Raw genomic sequence first — 23,512 nt, forward strand, 5'->3', positions numbered from 1 at the left:
TTGCTATCTGCATCAGAGTGTGCACCCTGAGTATAGAAATGTACGGATGAGGAAACCATTGGTGAGGAAACCAATGGGTAGCCATGATACTTATATATTGCAATACTTGTGATAATAATTCCTCAACAGTTTACAGTGTCGACAGGGAATTTTTGGCCAAAAATATAACTTTGACGAAATGTTCTTGTGTTTATGTAAGAAATTTGATAATTCTTGTTAACAGCTTTAAATTTCACACCAAAGTTACAACAGTTGTCCTGTGGTGCTCTGAATAGGAAAAGTGGTAATGTTATTAAACTGTAATTAAATTAACTAAAATGTTATAAAAGTTGTTCTGTATCATATTTCTATTTGAGCAGTATGTCATATGTATCATATTTGTATTTGAGCAGCATGTCATATATACACACTCTGTAAAGCTGGGTATTATACCAGCAGTAATGGATTGTGAATCTCCATGTCAAATAACAGTAACAAATAGTATAAAGTACTATTATAGATTACTTACAGAATCTCAGAAACAGACAATGAATCACTGTATAAATGACTTCCTCACATAGAATACTTAAATCACCATTTAAATGTGATCAATCTGTCATTGGTTATGTTTTAATAAAATTGATAATTGTCTTTTACAACATCAATGGCAAAATAAAAACTCCCCATATTTACGTATACAAATGCTCATACATTCAAAAAAAATTATACATTGAGGCAATGCTGTAAAAACCTGGGTGAACTGCAAATAATTAAGGATAATCTTTCATCATCTTCTTCTAGCATAGGTCCAGATGTGATGAAGTGCTCCAACACTTTAGCTCTTTCTCTCTCTCTCTCTCTCTCTCTCTCTCTCCTCCCGCCTCCCTCTCTTGCTGTGTGTGTGTGTGTGTGTGTGTGTGTGTGTGTGTGTGTGTGTGTGTGTGTGTTCATACATTGGTGACAGTAGACTCATTCTACAGTTGGTCTCAAATGATGGTTCTCTAAATTTCCACAACAGACCTTGTGAAAAGATCATTATTTTCCCTAGAGGGATTCTTGTTTGAGCTGATTGAACCTGTTGTTGTTGTTGTTGTTGTTGTTGTCTTCAGTCCTGAGACTGGTTTGATGCAGCTCTCCATGCTACTCTATCCTGTGCAAGCTTCTTCATCTCCCAATACTTACTGCAAACCTACATCCTTCTGAATCTGCTTAGTGTATTCATCTCTTGGTCTCCCTCTACGATTTTTACCCTCCACGCTGCTCTCCAATGTTACATTTGTGATCCCTTTATGCCTCAGAACATGTCCTACCAACCAGTCCCTTCTTCTTGTCAAGTTGTGCCACAAACTCCACTTCTCCCCAATTCTGTTCAGTACCTCCTCATTAGTTATGTGATCTACCCATTTAATCTTCAGCATTCTTCTGTAGCACCACATTTGAAAAACATCTATTCTCTTCTTGTCCAAACTATTTATCGTCCATGTTTCACTTCCATACATGGCTACACTCCATACAAATACTTTCAGAAACGACTTACTGACACTTAAATCTATACTCGACGTTAACAAATTTCTCTTCTTCAGAAACACTTTCCTTGCCATTGCCAGTCTACATTTTATATCCTCTCTACTTCGACCATCATCCGTTATTTTGCTCCCCAAATAGCAAACTTCCTTTACCACTTTAAGTGTCTCATTTCGTAATCTAATTCCCTCCGCATCACCCAACTTAATTCGACTACATTCCATTATCCTCATTTTGCTTTTGTTGATGTTTATCTTATATCCCCCTTTCAAGACACTGTCCATTCCGTTCAACTGCTCTTCCAAGTCCTTTGCTGTCTCTGACAGAATTACAATGTCATCGGCTAACCTCAAAGTTTTTATTTCTTCCCCATGGATTTTATAACCTACTCTGAATTTTTCTTTTGTTTCCTTTACTGTTTGCTCAATATACAGATTGAATAACATTGGGGAGAGGCTACAACCCTGTCTCACTGCCTTCCCAACCACTGCTTCCCTTTCATGCCCCTCGACTCTTGTAACTGCCATCTGGTTTCTGTTTAAATTGTAAATAGCGTTTTGCTCCCTGTATTTTACCCTTGCCATCTTTAGAATTTGAAAGAGAGTATTCCAGTCAACACTGTCGAAAGCTTTCTCTAAGTCTACGAATGCTAGAAACGTAGGTTTGCCTTTCCTTAATCTATTTTCTAAGATAAGTCATAGGGTCAGTATTGCCTCACGTGTTCCAACATTTCTGCGGAATCCAAACTGATCTTCCCCGAGGTCGGCTTCTACCAGTTTTTCCATTCGTCTGTAAAGAATTCGCGTTAGTATTTTGCAGCTGTGACTTATTAAACTGATAGTTCAGTAATTTTCACATCTGTCAACACGTGCTTTCTTTGGGATTTGAATTATTATATTCTTGTTGAAGTTTGAGGGTATTTCACTTGTCTCATACATCTTGCTCACCAGATGGTAGAGTTTTGTCAGGACTGGCTCTCCCAAGGCCGTCAGTAGTTCTAATGGAATGTTGTCTAATACGGGGGCCTTGTTTCGATTCAGGTCTTTCAGTGCTCTGCCAAACTCTTCACGCAGTATCCTATCTCCCATTTCATCTTCATCTACCTCCTCTTCCATTTCCATAATATTGTCCTCAAGTACAACGCCCTTGTATAGACCCTCTATATACTCCTTCCACCTTTCTGCTTTCCCTTCTTTGCTTAGAACTGTGTTTCCATCTGAGCTCTTGATATTCATACAAGTGGTTCTCTTTTCTCCAAAGGTCTCTTTAATTTTCCTGTAGGCAGTATCTATCTTACCCCTAGTGAGATAAGCCTCTACATCCTTACATTTGTCCTTTAGCCATCCCTGCTTAACCATTTTGCACTTCCTATCGATCTCATTTTTGAGACATTTGTATTCCTTTTTGCCTGCTTCATTTACTGCATTTTTATATTTTCTCCTTTCATCAATGAAATTCAATATTTCTTCTGTTACCCAAGGATTTCTACTAGCCCTTGTCTTTTTACCTACTTGATCCTCTGCTGCCTTCACTACTTCATCCCCTTCTACTCTGTTTCGTTCCCCCATTCCTGTCAATTGTTCCCTTATGCTCTCCCTGAAACTCTGTACAACTTCTGGTTCTTTCAGTTTATCCAGGTTCCATCTCCTTAAATTCCCACCTTTTTGCAGTTTCTTCAGTTTTAATCTACAGATCATAACCAATAGATTGTGGTCAGAGTCCACATCTGCCCCTGGAAATCTCTTACAATTTAAAACCTGGTGCCTAAGTCTCTGTCTTACCATTATATAATCTATCTGATACCTTCTAGTATCTCCAGGCTTCTTCCATGTATACAACCATCTTACATGATTCTTGAACCAAGTGTTAGCTATGATTAAGTTATGCTCTGTGCAAAATTCTAACAGACGGTTTCCTCTTTCATTTCTCTCCCCTAATCCATATTCACCCACTATGTTTCCTTCTCTCCCTTTCCTACTGTCGAATTCCAGTCACCCATGACTATTAAATTTTCGTCTCCCTTCACTACCTGAATAATTTCTTTTATCTCATCATACATTTCATCAATTTCTTCATCATCTGCAGAGCCAGTTGGCATATAAACTTGAACTACCGTAGTAGGCATGGGTTTCGTGCCTATCTTGGCCACAATAATGCGTTCACTATGCTGTTTGTAGTAGCTTACCCGCACTCCTATTTTTTTATTCATTATTAAACCAACTCCTGCATTACCTCTATTTGATTTTGTATTTATAACTCTGTATTCACCTTACCAAAAGTCTTGTTCCTCCTGCCACCGAACTTCACTAATTCCCACTATATCTACCTTTAACCTATTCATTTCCCTTTTTAAATTTTCTAACCTACCTGCCCGATTAAGGGAACTGACATTCCATGCTCCAATCCGTAGAACGCCAGTTTTCTTTCTCCTGATAATGACGTCCTCTTGAGTAGTCCCCGCCCAGAGATCCGAATGGGGGTCTTTTTTACCTCCGGAATAATGTACCCAAGAGGACGCCATCATCAATTAACCATAGAGTAAAGCTGCATGCCCTCGGGAAAAATTATGGCTGTAGTTTCGCCTTGCTTTCAGCCGTTCGCAGTACCAGCACAGCAAGGCCGTTTTGGTTAGTGTTACAAGGCCAGATCAGTCAATCATCCAGACTGTTGCCCCTGCAACTACTGAAAAGGCTGCTGCCCCTCTTCAGGAACCACACGTTTGTCTGGCCTCTCAACAGATACCCCTCCGTTGTGGTTGCACCTATGGTACGGCCATCTGTATCGCTGAGGCACGCAAGCCTCCCCACCAACAGCATGGTCCATGGTTCGTGGGGGTGGGTGATTGAACCTACCAGATTTGTTACTGATTGAACATACCAGTAACAAATCTAGCACCACTCCTCTGAATTGCTTCAGTGTCTTCCTTTAATTGAACCTGTTGGGGGTCCCAAACACTCAAACTGCATTCAAGAATGGGTTTCACTAGTTTTTCTAAATGCTGCCTCCTTTACGGATGAGCTAAGGCTACTGTTTCCCAAAATTCCCACAGTAAAATGAAGTCAAACATTTGCCTTCCATACTACCAACCTGACGTGATCATTCTGTTTCATATCACTTCTCAATGTTATGCCTAGATACACACATCAAAAAAAGTTTTGCATCACCTCGATTCTGAGAGTTATGGAACATGCAAGAAAATTGGAATAGAGATCAACATAAACACCATTTTTGCCCTTTTTATTGCCGATGTAAACCACACATTGCATATTGTACCACCATACAGCGAGACCTTCAGAGGTGGTGGCCCAGATTGCTGTTCACACCAGTACCTCTAGTACCCAGTAGCACGTCCTCTTGCATTGATGGATGCCTGTATTGATTGTGGCATACTATTCACAAGTTCATCAAGGCTCTATTGGTCCAGATTGTACCACTCCTCAACAGCGATTCAGCATAGACCCCTCAGAGTGGTTGGTGGGCAACGTCGTCCATAAACAGCCCTTTTCAATCTATCCCAGGCATGTTCGATAGGGTTCATGTCTGGAGAGCATGCTGGTCACTAGTCAAGCCATGTCATTATCCTGAAGGAAGTCATTCAAAAGGTTTGCACAGTGGGGGCGCAAATTGTTGTCCATGAAGACGAATGCCTTGCCAACATGCTTCCGATATGGTTGCACTATCGGTCGGAAGATGGCATTCACATATTGTACAGCCGTTACGGCGCCTTCCATGACCACCAGCGGCGTACATCAGACCCACATAATGCCACCCCAAAACAACAGGGAACCTCCACCTTGCTGCACTTGCTGGACAGTATGTCTAGGGCGTTCTGCCTGACTGGTTGCCTCCAAACACGTCTCCGATGATTGTCTGGTGGAAGGCATATGCGACACTCATCGGTGAAGAGAATATGATGCCAGTCCTGAGCAGTCCATGTGGCATGTTGTTGGGCCCATCTGTACTGTGCTGCATGGTGTCGTCATTGCAGAGATGGACCTCACCATGGACGACAGGAGTGAAGATGCACTTCATGCAACCTATTGCACACAGTTTGAGTCATAACATGATGTTGTGTGGCTGCACAAAAAGCATTATTCAACATGGTGGCATTGCTGTCAGAGTTCCTCCGAGCCATAATCCCTAGGTAGTGGTTATCCACTGCAGTAGTAGCCCTTTGGCGTCCTGAGTGAGGCATGTCATCGACAGTTCCTGTCTCTCTTTATCTCCTCCATGTCCGAACACCATCACTTTGGTTCACTCCGGGACACCTGTATACTTCTCTTGTTGAAAGCCCTTCCTGGCACAAAGTACAATGTGGACGCAATCAGTATTGACCGTCAAGGCATGGTTGAACCACAGACAACATGAGCCATGTACCTCCTTCCTGGTGAAATGACTGGAACTGATCGGCTGTCAGATCCCCTCCATCTAATAGGCACTGCTCATACATGGTTGTTTAAATCTTTGGGTGGGTTTAGCAACATCTCTGAACAGTGAAAGGGACGTTGTCTGTGATACAATATCCACAGTCAACATCTATCTTCAGGAGTTCTGGCAACCGGGGTAATGCAAAACTTTTTTTGATGTGTGTATTTAGTCAGAGTGACTGTGTCAAAATGACCCCATTAATGCTGTATTCAAACATTACATGATTGTTTTTCATACTCATCCGCATAACTTATAATTTTCTACATTTAGAGAAACCTGCTATTCATCACACCAACAAGAAATTTTGTGTAAGTCATCTTGTATACTTCTACAGTCACTCAACAACAACACCCTCCTGTATGCTCCAGCACATCAGCAAACAGCCATGAATTGCAGCTCACCCTGTCGGTCAGGTCATTTATGTGCATAGAGAACAAAAGGAATCCTATCACACTTCCCTGAAGCAGTCCTGATCATACCCTCATCTCTGATGAATGCTTATCTTTGAGAACAAAGTCCTGGGAATCTACATGACAAAAGGGCAAGCTGAGTTTTGCACAAGTGACACTTTCTAAATTTATGCTGATTTGTGATCAGAAGCTTTTCTGTATCAAGGAAATGTATTATATTCTAACCCAGAATGCGTTCAAGAATTCTGGAGTAAACTGATGTTCAGAATATTCGTCAGTTGCTATGGGAGTCAATTTCTTTACCTTTCTTACATAGAGAAATCACTTGCATTTTTTCCAGTTGCTTGGGATTTTTCACTATGCGAGTGATTCACAATAAGATACCACAGAACTGAGATTACATCTTGACTTTGTGACTTATGCATTTTCAACTCTTTCAATTGCTTTTCTACATCATGGGTGCCAATTTCAGTGTCCTTCACATGGGAGTCTGTATGACAGTCAGATGGTGGTATGTTTGTGTGATCCTCCTGTGTGAATGATTTCTTAAACACAGCTTCCTTTTACTGCCACTCTAAACTGCTTTATGAGTGACTGGGTAGAATCCTTCAGCCCACTTAGTGACTATACATATGACCAGAATTTTTTCATGTGCTTGGCAAGATCTTCCACTAAGGTATGATGCTGGAAGTTGTTGTATACTTCATGCATTGATCTTATGAATGCACGTATTTCCAATTATTTTTGCGTGGCAACATTTGCACACTCTTTTTTGAACTGAGAGTGCAGCAATCCTGTTTCCTCAGCATTTTCCATATTTGATTATTAAACCATGGAGTATCCTTCTCACCCCTAATCCTCTTACTTGACACATATGTCTCCATAGTGTGATTTACAATCAGTTTGAACGTTATCCACAACTCCTCTATGTCTGTCATTTTGTCATGCTGCAGCTAAATGGTGCTCATTCATTGTCTAAATGGGATTCTGACAACTTCTTATATACTTTTTCTAGCATAAGCACTCTCCTGGTCTTCTTGACAGATTTGTTAACTTTAATAACCATCATTGATATGATGGCATCTTTGTGACTTATTCCTGTCTTTATGCTGACACTGTTGATAATGTCAGGCCTGTTGGCAGACAAAAGGTCTAAAATATTTCCATTGCGTGTGAGTTGTCTAATTATTTGTTCAAGGCAGTTTTCGGAAAACTTGTTCAGAACTACTTCACAAGACTGTCTGTCCATACCACATGCAGTTAATCCATAGATGTCCCAGTCTATACTTGGCAGATTAACGTCACCTCCAACTAACAGTGCATGATCTGGGTATCTCCTGCTATTGACCGTAGACTTCCTCTGAATGACTGTAAAACTGTCACAGCAGAATTGAGTGGCCACTAAAAACAACCAACAATTAACTTGTTTCCACTTAGACCTGTTATACGCATCTAGATAACTTCAATGTCATGCTCAAATTTGACCTCAATATTTTCGTCAGCTGCGATGAACACTCCCTCTCCTATAGTATTTAATCTGTGTTTCTGATATATGTTTCATGAATCACTAACAATATTATGATATATCTCATAACATTGTTACATCCCATTCTGGATTTTCCATTGTTTGATATTTGTCATGAATCACTAAACATTTCAGTGCTTTCTACTTCCAGTTTCAGCAGCTCTCAGCCCCATGAATAGTTTGAGCCTGAGAAATTTCCATAAGGGCAGTAAATTCATTACATGTTACAAATACTTTAACATTTTCAAGTTAAAATTTTGACAGTCGGATTGTTGACAGTTTGTACATAATCTGATTTTTCTCTTTGCATATCAGCTGATGAATGTTCATCACAGGACCTCAAACTACCACCTTGCCTAAAAACCTCCATCTCCACTCCACAAGTACTCCACTACCTGAGTAGCTGCTTCCTTTGTGTAGCACACCCCCGACCTATCAAGGAGAGTTCTACAATTCTGCATCCCATGTGCAGAGCCAGTCCTGACAAAACTCTACCATCTGGTGAGCAAGATGTATGAGACAGGGGAAATTCCCTCAGACTTCAAGAAGAATATAACAATTCCAATCTCAAAGAAAGCTGATGTGAAAATTACTGAACAATCAGTTTAATAAGTCACGGATGCAAAATACTAATGCAAATTCTTTACAGACGAATGGAAAAACTGGTAGAAGCCGACCTCGGGGAAGATCAGTTTGGATTCCGTAGAAATATTGGAACACATGAGGCAATACTGACCCTACGACTTATCTTAGAAGCTAGATTAAGGAAAGGCAAACCTTCATTTCTAGCATTTGTAGACATAGAGAAAGCTTTTGACAATGTTGACTGGTATACTCACTTTCAAATTCTGAAGGTGGCAGGGGTAAAATACAGGGAGCGAAAGGCTATTTACAATTTGTACAGAAACCAGATGGCAGTTATAAGAGTCAAGGGACATGAAAGGGAAGCAGTGGTTGGGAAGGGAGTGAGACAGGGTTGTAGCCTCTCCCCAATGTTATTCAATCTGTATATTGAGCAAGCAGTGAAGGAAACAAAAGAAAAATTCGGAGTAGGTATTAAAATCAGTAGAGAAGAAATAAAAACTTTGAGGTTCGCCGATGACATTGTAATTCTGTCAGAGACAGCAATGGACTTGGAAGAGCAGCTGAACGGAATGGACTGTGTCTTGAAAAGAGGATATAAGATGAACATCAACAAAAGCAAAACGAGGAAAATGGAATGTAGTCGAATTAAGTCGGGTGATGCTGAGGGAATTAGATTAGGAAATGAGACACTTAAAGTAGTAAAGGAGGTTTGCTATTTGGGGAGCAAAATAACTGATGATGGACGAAGTAGAGAGGATATAAAATGTAGACTGACAATGGCAAGGAAAGTGTTTCTGAAGAAGAGAAATTTGTTAACATCGAGTATAGATTTAAGTGTCAGGAAGTCGTTTCTGAAAGTATTTGTATGGAGTGTAGCCATGCATGGAAGTGAAACATGGATGATAAATAGTTTGGACAAGAAGAGAATAGAAGCTTTCGAAATGTGGTGCTACAGAAGAATGCTGAAGATTAGATGGGTTGATCATATAACTAATGAGGAGGTATTCAATAGGATTGGGGAGAAGAGATGTTTGTTGCACATCTTGACTAGAAGAAGGGATCAGTTGTTAGGACATGTTCTGAGGCATCAAGGGATCACCCATTTAGTATTGGAGGGCAGCATGGAAGGTAAAAATCATAGAGAGAGACCAAGAGATGAATATGCTATAAGATACAGAAGGATGTAGGTTGCAGTAGGTACTGGGAAATGAAGAAGCTTGCACAGGATAGAGTAGCATGGAGAGTTGCATCAAACCAGTCTCAGGACTGAAGACCACAACAACAACATGTGCAGGTCCAGAAATCTATGATCATCTCAGAATCAACAGAGCCCCTTGTTGAAACCCTCCATCCAGCTCCAAAACAAAGGACCCCCATCGACTCTGGGATGGTGCTTCAAATTGTGAGCTCTGCTTGCACCCTGTATGTGAGACCAGCAGTCTTCACCACTTCCACCAGCCACCTGTAGGAACAGAGTGTATCCTCAGAACCCATGCAACAGGCATCATTGATGCTGACCTGACTAACAGCTTGCAGACTACTGACCCCTGCACCCTTGATAGCCACAGGCAGAATCTCCTCCACATCTCGGATAATGCCCCTTGTAGACTGACCTTTAGGTTGAGGAAAGCTTTACTTTTTGCAATGATAGTCTGCTTTGTTGTATGTGTCTTTAAAAAAATATGAATGAGCATTTTTCACAGTTAACTTAAAATTTGATGTGACGCTACAAGAGTTATGTCTGACACCCAAATTGGTCAATGTACAGCAGATTTTAGCTGAGCATTGTATGACTGGTAAATTGCAGTGTAGTGGCCGGGCCAGAAAAGTAAGCAAGAGCTGTCACAAAGTTGGAGGGGCAGCAGCAAGTGAGCAACAGGGTAGGTAAGAATTAAATATTTGGTCAGCCAGTAAGTAAATTTTGCTTGGATTTCCCCATGGGGGAGAGGGCTGAAGGCACGATATTGCATGGGTATGGACATTCAGCATCGTGGTGAGATTCTGACTGTGTCTACAACTAAAATATGTATATATTCACTATAACAGTAAAATCACTTCCAAAAGAACTACAGAAAATCTAGAGATTTCTTTCAAATCACAATAAAGAGATGATTCCTATAAAATTATCATCGTGTTTGTGCCATATTATTGACTAAGTTATTGGCTTTTGTACATGAAATTGCTTATAACAACTGTAACAAAAACTGGAGATGTGCTACAAATGCATTCACTTCATCATCTGTTGACGCTTGAAATCAATTGTAAAATGAGCATATTTGACTACAGATGAACAGGCCCTCTTACTTACTTACTTGTCAATGCTGCAATCCTTGTAGAACCTTGGCCTCCTTTGGCATCTGCCTCCACTTGCTTCTGTCTACTGCTTACTTCTTCCAGTTCCTGATTCCCATTGCTTTGAAGTCCTCTTCCATATCATCAACCCACCTATTTCTTTTCCTTCTTGTCAACATTTCCCTTATCAGTTCATCATCCTGTACTCCACATTCTTCATAGACTGATGTATGGCATCAGCCACAATTCCATTTCATGAGGTGAAAATCCATGCTCATCTCCCAACCTGTAGGACATCGGTCGAGGCCTGTCTGGCTGAGCTTCAGTACCCTGCCGGTAGCTATGATGGCATAGCCCTCAACTTCACTGGAGCACGCAAACCCCCCTGCCCAGCACTGAAGGTGCCTTTGATAAGGCTGTGCCCTGTGAGACAGAAACAGACTACCTCTGTCTAAGCAGACCATCTATTTACTCTAAATAAAAAATATATTCAGGATCTACCTGATATGAATGTAAGAAATGAGAGGACAGGTAGAGTGGGTAATAAAAAGCATATTTCACATAGCATCCTGTATCAACATCCCTTAGCATAGGCACTAGATGTTGTTGAACAGTGTCTGCGCTGCCAAGAGTGCAGGCACATAATATGCCATCTGAGCCATCATGGTAGCAGCTCTGTAGGGCAACGATTTCAGTGTATTTGTGACATCATGGTAAAAGAGACATCAGGTGGAAGTTTTATGACTTGTAGTCGACATAGTTGCAGATATTCCAGGTGGGGCAACATTACAGGTTTTCTGCTTCTTACTTGGATGTGAACGCAGTGCTTTTGGCTGTGCAAATGGCTGTTTGATAGGTGTTGCATAGAGGGCAGCACCTTTACACACTGTGGAGTCTGGTTTCCCCTGCATCAGTTTGTCATTACATGAGGACACTCTTCTGTTTGCTACTGTGTGGTGTGGACAGGGAATGGAGTGCTATTCTTGGGAGGAAAGGGCAGACATGCATTGTGCTTACAGGCCAGGGCATGGAAATGCTCACACTGCCCAATGTCTATATGTTCAGTGGTTTCCAAATCATCGAGTGCCAGGTCCACACACATTTGCTGCCATCCACAGTTCCTTATGAGGGACAGATTTACTTGAGGTGCATTTTCCACTGGAGTGTTCTCGTAATGGCACCGTGCATTTAAGGTCTACTTTGAAACATGGTGCATTTATTCTGTGTCACATGTACGAAGGCCTAATGGATGCGATCATCATTGCACAGTGCATACACCAGGGCTTGAATAGGAGGCATTAGCACCACTGGAAAACACACCCTGAACAAATTCATGGTGTGTTGCATGGGAAATGGGTGTAAGCCATTCCACAATTTGGCATGTTTAGCAAGAAAATGATTTCCGTCCCTACTGCCTTCAGAAGATTCATGACCATAACCCAGATGGTTTTCTGCCAGTGGTTTTCGCAAAGTTGTCATGTTCAACAGCAGCACACATGGGCACGAGAAAATCCACATGTGACCTTTGTTTGTGGTCACCTAGATCGCTTTGCTGTCAACATTTGGGCCGGCTTGGTAGGCAATAATCTGATTGGTCAATAACATGTTTCCCCAGTAACTGAACACAAACAGATCATTCCATCTTTTTACAGTAAACCCTGCCAGAGCTGTTGGAACATGTTCCACTCAATGTTCAACAGTGAATGTTGTGCCAGCACAATGGTGCACCTGCTCACTTCATACAAGCTGTGTGAATGCGTTTGGATGAAACCTTTGGTGAGAACTGGATAGGAAGAGGTGGACTGCTGGCATGGCCTGCACGTTCCCCTGACTTGGCGCCCATTGATTTTTTTCTTTTGGGACCATTTGAAATTTGTCATTGTAAAATACCCATTGAGACTGATGAAGAGCTGATAGTGCACATTGTGGCAGCCCCAATAGAGCTTCCACTTTGCCAGGAGTGTTTGAAAGGGTGTGACAGTCACTCCAGTGCCACTGCATGGCATGCATTCAAGCAGAAGGGTGTAATTTTGAGCACTTTTTGTAACTGTTTTCAAATAAATATAAACTTCACCCCAACTTCTCATTTATCTTTTTGCCACAAATACATTGAATTGCCCTGCAGACCTGCTACCATGATGGTTCGAAAGGTTTGTTGTGTGCCTACCTCTTGGTGGCACGTGACGCTGTTCAACGACACCTAGCACTGTACAATAATGGAAGTGGGCATTGGTTGCTATGTGAAATATGCTTATTATGAACCACTCAACCAGCCCTTTCATTTTCTACATTCATTTCAGATACACTGTGTATATTATTATTACTGAGTGCCAAAATAAAACATTCTCCACTGTTACATGTTAAGGATAACTTTGTCATGAATTATTTGTACTAATTTTTTTAATTTACTATGTTTATTTAATGAAAAAATTGTTAATTAATATTTGCAGACAAGGCACTAGAGTAACATATCAAATATATCATTAGTGTGAAACTGGGAAGAGAAAATACAGTAGCACATTTGACTAGTGATTGCCATTCTGGTTTATGCAATGTTTAGATTGTAATAAGAAGTTGATTATATGATAATATGTGAATGATATGAAACGGTGTTCAATTGCAGTTGTACAAATATATATAATGCATAGTAGCTGCAGGATGGTTAAGTTCCAATGATACTCTGAAGAAAGCCATTGAGTTTTCACTCCTGTTTTTAACCTATTATTGGTGTACTATTGACTGCTTAATATTTACATGAGTGTACTAACATCTGCCAGTAGATTATGCATTATGGCAATGATGGCCCATAAGCAGTGATCATACTATTAACTGATATCTGCAATATATAATGGCAGATAATTATGTAAGTTACTGGAATAAGTAAGGAAATATATTTTTCAATTGCAACATTTCCTAGTTTTGTTTGTTATTTCCAGGAGCATCTTGTTGAAATGGAAGAATGTGTCAGTACTTCATTCAAAAAAGATTTTGCAGACTAAAAACAGTAAAAGTTAAATAATATTTGAGATAAAAGAGAATATCTTATATCACTCAGATAATAAGGACTGGTAGATAAACAACTGATGTAGTAGATATTGGATCCTTAAGTTGCTCAACTTTTTGGCAATTCTCTATACAGGACAAAGGAACAAAAATTAATAAGGGACAAAATATGTAATGGCATTGGTAGTGTTTCTAAAACATAGGCCAGAAGAGACACTGGGAATGGAAAAAGAGTTGTAAGCTACAATGAAATAAGAGCCAAAATTGAGCTTACAAAGTACTTATGAATAGCAGAGGTCAACGATGTTAGCTTAACTGGAAATAAGAAACATCATGCAAATAAAAAATAAAAGTTAAAGGAAGTCATATCTAAGAATGTGTGTGGTAGGAATGGGGATGAGACAGCAGGGGTTGATGGGGGGATGAACAGAACATAATAAATATCAATAAATTCAAAAAGAGTGAGAGATGATAATAGGTTAAGATGCTGAGAAAATACTTATTGTTTTGTTTTGGTAAGGAATAGAAAGTGGCAAAGAGAAAAGAAATGCAGGAAAATTAAGAATGGTGTGGTATAACAGTGTGATACAGAACTTCTTGAAGCTTTAGTTCACATTTTTGTCTTTGGAAGCTCTATTTTTGAGTTGAAATTCAAGTAATCTAAGTTGTGAAACAAATACTCAGGCTCATGTTCTTAGCAATGAGATATTGGTTTTTGTGACACAGACTGATTGCAGCCATACATTCACACTGAAAACTTGGTGGTGGTCATTCCATTTTGAAATGTTGAACACAATTTACTATTAATGCGATATACCGCAATTGCATGAAACTCATACCAAGATTGCTTCTTTTGCCAATAACATGAGTGCATACTACTAGAGATAAGGGATGATGTGTAGTAAATTCACAATATTTCTTACCAGTGTCTGTATATTACAAAATTGTATTTCTGTTTCTGCTATTTTTTGACAGAAATTAATGCCAGAGGATTTCAAAACAGCAAAAACCAATGTGTTGCCAGAATGGCCTACAAAGGGCAGAATTGAGTTCAAAAATGTCAGCCTCTGTTACAGAGAAGGTTTGCCAAATGTCTTAAAGGGTATTAATTTTATCATTGAATCTGCTGAAAAAATAGGTATGTTAATAATATACTGTTTGTAGCTGCAATAGTCAAAAGAAAAATAAATGTAAAATGCTTCTTAAATTTTATACATAAAAAAAGGAAAAGGTTGCTGAACAGCTACAGATATTCTGACACATAACTGTAAAATGCTTCACTAGTTGTATTAGCTTGTGTTCCTGGAACAGATGATCCCTTGCTAAATCCAGGAGCCAAAGCTTCTTCAGAAATATATGCTGTGCTTTTTAGGTGTACTATCAAAATAACCATGTTATTTGTGGATGTAGTTACAACTACTTTTATTTTATTATTTTTAGTAATTATTGCAAACATAGACTGGTTCAGTTTGTTGGTTCTTCAACTGAACAAAATCCAAAATTATTTACTAAAATTTGGAAATTGTCGCTGATGTACAAAGTAAACAAGTGAAATATACAAATCCACTACATATGTGGTTGCATGCTTCCACTTATATAGTTGTCATTAAGCCCAATTATCTGAAGATTAAAACAAATAATTTTAATTAAAGATTTAATGATGTAGGAGAAAAATGTGCAAACTGTACAATCATCTGTGAAATATTGTACTATGGTGCAAAAAAATTGTCAAATAGATTTCATTTTAATTAGTTTTAAAGTTATTTCTAATACCATGCCTGTTATCCCTTCAGAATATTGTGCCACGCTAGATTGCTAAATTAAGTAAAGAGTAATTCATGTCTTATTCTCTGGGTTCTAGCTGGAACCCAGTTCCACATACTGTTCCTGCATTCTTGATTGGCACATGGAATCCCCCCAGATGGCCTTACCATCAAATTACCCATCTCCGGCTGCCACCCTTCCCTCCACAATGACCTCCATCTGTTCAAATTCCATCAATCCTTAACCCTCACCAGCATGGTCCTGCAAAACCATATCAACCATTCCCAAACCTCCTTGCAATACCTTCCCTCCATCCACAAAATTCTCCTTCTGTGCAATCCCAAATTACTGCATCCCACATCACACACTGAAACTCTTGCGCTTGAGGAGCTAAAGCAGCATGCACTATGCCAACTCAAAAAACTCTCCAACCTGTTCACTACCTGCTCCCACCTTGGACTACCACTACCTCTACAACAGCCTCCACCACATACACTCATAGCTGACAAACCCTGTCTCGCAGATCTCCTACATTTACCCCATCCTCTAATACTCACTCTCACCAACACACAGAATTCAGAAATTTTGCAGACCCAAAACACGGTCTTTAACCTTTCTGCCAAAAGCCTAAGCCTTGCAGAAGTATTAGTCCTTTCCAAAGGCCTCACTTTTTGCCCCACTCCCAAATTCAATCATGCAGAACTTGTTAAAGACCTTCTCTCCTTCTCCCAGTCTCTACAGTGGAAACACTTTTTTGCCTCCAACCGTACCAATCAAACTCAACTAAATACCAATGTTGAACACTGTCTGACTCAGTCTATTCCTCCATCCAACAGTGATCCATCCAAGTGCCCCCCAATCACTCCCTGTCAACTTTCCATAATTTCTTAAACTTGAACCTTGCCTCACCATCATTCCCCAAATCCCTCAACATGCAACCACAGAAAGATCTGCAATCCGCCAAATAACTGATTTTTCAGTAGCAGGGGAAACATGGTTCATTTTACTGGAATTTCGGGAAATGAGCGAGCAACCAAGGAGACCAGCAAGGAATGCAATGTGCCGCTTCCCTATGGGCTGTCATCAGTAAGAAGCCTTGGAATGGTGGGAGGATGGGCGTTGTTCATTAAATAATGGCTTCATACTCTTGTAGAAGGAAGCCCCAGTCTGGGATGCGTAGAGAACACGAATCACTGTACACATTTTAACTGGGACAAGAGGGCAGAAGCAAATGTAAATGGGAACTTGTCCTCAAGATGAGACAAGAGAAATAATAGTTTCTTTTGTGTCTGGACTCTGGTTTAAGCTTTTGGGCTGCATGTTTTAATGTCTTGTAAAGTGTGTGGTTTGTCATTTTTTAAGCAACTGATCAGCCAACCACATGTATATATTCTTGTGTTGTAGAACATAAGTTTTAATTTAATTTTGTATGATATGTTTTAGAACTGAATATAAACATGATTATATGATGTGACTTACCAAACGAAAGTGCTGGCACATCGATAGACACACAAACAAACACAAACATACACACAAAATTCAAGCTTTCCCAACAAACTGTTGCCTCATCAGGAAAGAGGGAAGGAGAGGGAAAGACGAAAGGATGTGGGTTTTAAGGGAGAGGGTAAGGAGTCATTCCAATCCCGGGAGCGGAAAGACTTACCTTAGGGGGAAAAAAGGACGGGTATACACTCGCGCACACACACACACACACATATGTGTGGATGGATATGTGTGTGTGTGTGTGTGTGTGCGCGAATGTATACCCGTCCTTTTTTCCCCCTAAGGTAAGTCTTTCCGCTCCCGGGATTGGAATGACTCCTTACCCTCTCCCTTAAAACCCACATCCTTTCGTCTTTCCCTCTCCTTCCCTCTTTCCTGATGAGGCAACAGTTTGTTGCGAAAGCTTGAATTTTGTGTGTATGTTTGTGTGTCTATCGACGTGCCAGCGCTTTCGTTTGGTAAGTCACATCATCTTTATTTTTAGATATATTTTTCCCACGTGGAATGTTTCCCTCTATATATATGTGTGTGTGTGTGTGTGTGTGTGTGTTGTGTGTGTGTGTGTGTGTGTGTGTGTGTGTGTGTTGCTGGGTGTTAGTATACTTTATAGATGTAGCTTGTAGTGGCTTCTTCTGCCAGTTAGTGTATAATGTACAATTTTATTAATGGGAATTATGGAACACAGTGTGTGAATAATGAATGAAGACATTTTTCTTGAAAGATATTAATTTGTTCTCCTCAAACAGACTAAAATTAACTTTGATATATTGAAGTACATCCAATATAAAACCTGACCTCTGTCTTATCAGTTATGCACATGGAAAAATTTAAACAATAAACTGGGATTACCAAAGGTGTTGGACGTGCATGTTAAAAACTTAAAATGAAATTCATATGCCAGTATAATAGAGCTTTTGAAATGCATAAATTAAGTGATTATCATAACAGCCTCTCTGTATGTGAAATTTTGTGACCAACAATCAGTCACAGCTCATTACATAACAATGATGTCTACCTCTGTAGCTGGGTGGCCAGTGCAGCAGACTGACACGCAGGGGCCCAGGTTCAATTCCTGGCCAGTCAGGGATTTTATCTGTTCGGAGACTGGGTGTTGTGTTGTCCTCATTGTCATTGATGCATAAGTAGTCAAAGTGGTATCAAATAAAAAGCTTTGGACTAGGTGGCTGAACAACTCCAGCCATTAATGTCATATGTTCATTTCATTCCACACAATAATGATACTAGAAACAATATTATGAAAATCATAGTTGCTACTCACCATATAGTTGAGATGCTGAGTCACATACAGGCACAACAAAAAGACTGTCAGAAAATGAGCTTTCGTCGAACAAGGCCTTCGTCAGAAATAGACAACTCACACACACTCACGTAAACACAACTCACACACACATGACCACAGTCTCTGGTGGCTGAAACCAACAAGCAGCAGCACATGATGGGAGAGGCAACCAGGTGGTGGGATTAAGGAGGAGGCTTGGGGGGGGGGGGGGGAGGGGGGGATAGCAGTTGTAGATGTGAGGGGTGGTAAAGTACTGTTTGTTAGAGCATACAGGGACAGGGTGGAGAGAGGTTAGGACAGCAAGGAGGTAGCGGAAAAGAAGAAAAGTAAAAAGAGTGAGGGTGCATTGGTGAAATAGAGGCTATGAAGTGCTGGAACGGAAACAGGCAAGGGCTAGGTAGGTAAGGATAATGACTAATGATGGTTGAGGCCAGGACGTTTACAGGAATGTAGGATATATTGCAGCGAGAGTTCCCACCTGTGCAGTTCGTAAATTGGTGGAAAAGATCCAGCTGGCACAGGCTGTGAAGCAATCATTGGAACGAAGAATGTCATATTGGGCAGCGTATTCAGCAATGTGGCGGATCAGCTGTTTCTGGGCCGCCGTTTGTTGATGACCATTCTTGCAGACAGACAGCGTGTTGGTTGTCATGTTCAGGTAGAATGCACCACAATGGTTGCAGCGTAGCTTGTACATCACATGACTGGTTTCACATATAGCCCTGCCTTTGATGGGGTAGGTAATGCTTGCGACCGGACTGGAGTAGATGGGATCTATGGGACAGGTCTTACATATTGGTCTATTACAGGACTATGAGCCATGGGGCAAGGGGTTGGGAGGTGGGGTTGTGCAGGGATGGACAAGGATGTCGTGTAGGTTTGGTAGGTGGTGGATTACAACTGTGGGACAGGTGGGAATGATAGTGAGTAAAACATTCCTTATTTCGGGGCACAACAAGACACAGTCAAAACCCTGGCAGAAAATGTGATTCAGTTGCTTTGGTCCTTGGTGGTACTGTTTCACAAGTGGAATGCTCTTCTGTGGCCGAACAATGGGACTTTGGGTGGTGGGGAGTAATTGGAGAGATAGGGTATGAGAGATCTGCTTTTGTACAAGGCTGGGGGGGGGGGGCTAATTACAGTCTGTGAAGGCCTCAATGAGACACTTCATATATTTCAAGAGGGACCACTCATCAGTACAGATGTGACAACCTTGGGTGACTAACCAGATGTGGGGTTTGGGATTCTGTGTGTTCAGGAATGATTCTTCTAGATGGCCCACAAATAAGTTGATAAAGGATGGTGCCATGTGGGTGCCCATAGCTGTACCCTGAATTTGTTTGTAGGTAATGCCTACAAAGGAGAAATAATCGTGGGTGAGGATGCAGTTGTTTGTGGCAGCTAGGAAGGAGGTTGTTCATTTGGAACATAGTGTTCAGTAGCAGTTAGGCCATGGGCATTAGGGATGTTAGTGAAGAGGGAGGTGCCATCAATAGTGACAAGCAGGGTAAAGGAACAGGAACTGTAAAGAGCTGGTGCAGGAAATGTTTGGTATCTTTTATATAGGAGGGTATGTTGTGGGCAATAGGCTGAAGGAGATGGTCCATGAGAGTAGAGATTCTCTCAGTGGAGGCACAGTAACCAGCCACAATGGAGTGTACTGGGATGTTGGGTGTATGGACTTTAGGAAGCATGTAGAAGGTAGGATTGGGGAAATGATAGGGATGAGGAGAGAGATGGACTTCAGAGAGAGGTTATGGGATGGGCCTAAGGATTTAAGGAGAGAGCGGAGATCCTGATGGATTTCTGGAATGGGGTCAATGTGGCACAGTTTGTAGGTGAATGAATCTTACAGCTGGTGGATTCCTTCTGCCAAGTAATCATTGTGCTTCAAAACCATGATGGTGGAGACTTTGTCAGCAGGCAGATTTTCTGTGTGGGGTATATTGCTGCAGTACTTGTAAGGCACTGTGTGAATCAGAACTGATGAGAACCTTTTTTGTTTTGATGACACCGTATCTGTAATATTTCCTTCAGGATTGCATGCTATGTACAGTGTACTGATTGAGAAGGTAAATACTGAAGACTGTCGTGGGGAAAACAACTCAGCACTTGAGAGAGTTCCCTTGGTTTGAGCTATCGGTGAATAATATAATGAAGTTGTTATTTCTATCTAAAAATATCTTCAGATCTATCTAAAATATTGGACTTAAAAGCTAGAGTAAGAGTCTTTCCTTCTTCAAATGTCTTAAACATGAAATGATACTGATCCTCATCAAAAACCAAAGAGAAGACCTGTTCAATCATTGATGTAAAATTTTGGAATGAACAGTATTTATTTCTAAAAGACAGTCCTTCTTGATTGTGTATGAAAACCTGTTTTACAGCCACCTACAGCAGATCAGGTTATCAAAAGTGGAACTATACCTCTTGTAACCCCATGGAAAACGACTAAGGACTTTTCTGAATCCTGAGATTCACGAAAGACAGCCGTTGACCGTACACTGCAGTGTCTTTCATACACTATGATAACTATTCAGGCATGTACAGTCCTTCCCAAGATTCAAGATTGGGATTAAAATAGCTTCTTTCTGTGAGTCGGGATACAATCATTTCAGGCAAATAAAATTAAAAAGGGCAAAGAGGATTTCTGAAGTTCACCTTGTGAGATGCTACAGCGTGTTGAAATGTACACTGTCAAGTCACGTTAATGTATGACCACCTGTTGAAAGCATGAATAACAACCTTTTGCAGCACAGACCAGTGTAAGACATGCATGAAGAGAGTCATTGAGGTTCTGGAAGGTACTGACAGCGATGTGGAGCCATGCCAACTCCAGTACCTTGGTTAGCTGTGTTAGGTTTGTAGGTGGAGTTACCAGAGTGCGTATGGCTCGATCAAGCTGGTCCCAAGGAGACTCATTTGGTTTTAAGTCTGGGGAGCAAGATGGCCAGGGTAGTAAAGTAAATTCACCCTGGTCTCTTTGAACCATGCATGTACGTGGCAAGCTGTGTGACATGTTACATTTAGTGTGCTGTCATGCCTATGAAAAACAAACTGCACATTGGGGGTGGTCATGGTCCTCATGGATAGATGTATACTTGTGTTGATTCATTGTGCCTTCCAGATTGACAAAATCACTCAGGGAATGACACAACATTCCCCAGACCGTAACGCTCCCTACTCCGGCCTGAGCCCTTTTGATGATTGTTGTAGGGTGTTTGCTTTCATATATTTCATGCTATTCACATCAAAAGCCATTTGACCATTGGAGTGTAAAGCATCTGAAAAGGCCACTTGTTGCCTCTATTGTAACCCAAAGGTGTAACGGAGACAAGTCCAGCATGGTCTGCTTTCCTGCAGTGTTTTTGTTGCTAATTCCTCCTATTATGCAACGCAGGCCAATCTCTGCACCTTTCCAAGCTCCTCAGCAGCCACCTTTTGCTCTGCTTTATTCCACCATACTGGAGTCCCATAAATGTATCATAGGTTTTATAACAGATTTGGATATCCGTACATGCTTCTGGGACATAGATCACAGTTTTTACCACAGGCCCTTGTAGTGCACGTGAGAGCACCTTTTGCCTTGGAACTTTTATTCTTCTGTGTGAGGAGTCCATGTTAGTTTTGCATCCTTGGTTACCTCTAGGTAACCACTGAAGAGCTTATGATTTCAATATGTGTCCTGAATATGCTTCCTCATTAATGGTACTATAACAGTTTTCCTGGGACTAAGCCTTAGACTCCTTTTCCTGCTCATTTTGCAGCATGTTCAGAGCACACCATGTCATTGTTCTAATGGTACCTGCAAATTTTACAAGTATTACTATGACTAAATTGTCTGTGTATCCCTGGTAAAAGTAATCTCTATCATTTAACTCTTTAATGAGTTCATTCATCACCTGGTTCTGCAGTAGTGGGGACAAAACCCCACGTTGTAGACACTATCTGGTGGTGTTAATCCCCATTTTTACATCTGTCAATGTGACTTTTACCTTTCATTTGCTCAACATGGTGGTCTTAATGCCATGCTGTTTGGCAGCTCTAAACTTGGATTTGAAGATCATGTTGCATAAAGCCCCCTCAGTATCCAGGAAGATGCAGAGAGCAACTTCTTGAATGTGTAGAGCTTTTTCTACCTTGCTAACAATTTGGTAAAGAGCAGTTTTGCATGATTTTCCTGGTTGATACGCATGGTTTTTTTTTTTTTTTTTTTTTTTTTTTTCCATGTAGAGGAACCTCAGCTAACATTCTCTTTATCATGTGCACATTAACCAGTTTTTTTTTTTTATAATGTCTGTAAAAGAAAGGGGGACAGAGTGATTAGGCCTATATCCTTAGCCTTGGTATGATCAGTTCTCCCTGACTTCTGAATGAAAACAATGTTTACTGTCCTCCAAGTATTGGGGATGACTTCTGCCACTAGACTGACTCTAAACAGTCTGCATATGAATTTAATTATTCCCTCCTGCTTCTTGCAGTAGAGCCAGAAAAATCCCATCTGGGCCTGGTGACTAGAATGATTGAAAAACTCCACTGCCCACTGGATTTTCTAGAAGTCAATCAGCAATTTGTAAGCAGTCTTCTTTTAGACTGATTGTATTTCTGTAGTATCGTACCAATAAACTGAAATCTGCTACGTGATTTAGGTTACTATGTTTCTTCATCTTGTGAAGGGCACAATTTAATAATTGCGAACATTTAAAGCAAGTTGTGAATCTTTGCACCACTTTAAGATCTCATCAAGCTCTGGCTGGATATTTGTGCAGCTTCTTTGAAACTGTACTTCATTGTAGATAACTGAACACCTGCTAAAAGTCTGATGTTATGGATCCTCCCCAAGTTACTTCCACATCCATCAGTGACTTTCCATGCTGGATAACTTGCTGTGTCCTCCCTACCAAAAAATCATCAATCCAATCACAAATTTCTCTTGATACCCCACATGGTCATACTTTTGATAAAAACTGTAGTATGGCACTCAGTCAAATGTTCTTTGGAAAGCAATAATATGGCATCTACCTGACAGGCTTGGTCTGTGGCTTTTATTATGTCACATGAGAAAAATGCTAGTAGGGTTTCACAAGATCGATGCTTTCAAAATTTGTGCTGAGGTCATTCTATTTGAGATACCTCATCATGAGAATGAAGCCGTTTATGACAGCAGTATTGTATAAAACGCTTTCTGACTTCTTGCCA

General features: G+C 40.6%; 1 protein-coding gene across 6 annotated transcripts in view; it reads left to right on the plus strand.

Annotated features, from left to right (window-relative positions):
• Window positions 1–23,512, plus strand: part of LOC126253797 (ATP-binding cassette sub-family C member 5-like) — a 546,227-nt gene that overhangs the window by 451,774 nt on the left and 70,941 nt on the right. For all 6 annotated transcript variants that reach the window (XM_049955254.1, XM_049955255.1, XM_049955256.1 and 3 more), the window contains one exon: window positions 14,722–14,884. In XM_049955254.1, the coding sequence (XP_049811211.1) occupies window positions 14,722–14,884 (163 nt within the window). The remainder of the gene's footprint in view (window positions 1–14,721; window positions 14,885–23,512) is intronic.

Source organism: Schistocerca nitens, chromosome 1 (genome assembly GCF_023898315.1).
Source record: "Schistocerca nitens isolate TAMUIC-IGC-003100 chromosome 1, iqSchNite1.1, whole genome shotgun sequence".
Classification (NCBI taxonomy): Eukaryota; Metazoa; Arthropoda; class Insecta; order Orthoptera; family Acrididae; genus Schistocerca; species Schistocerca nitens.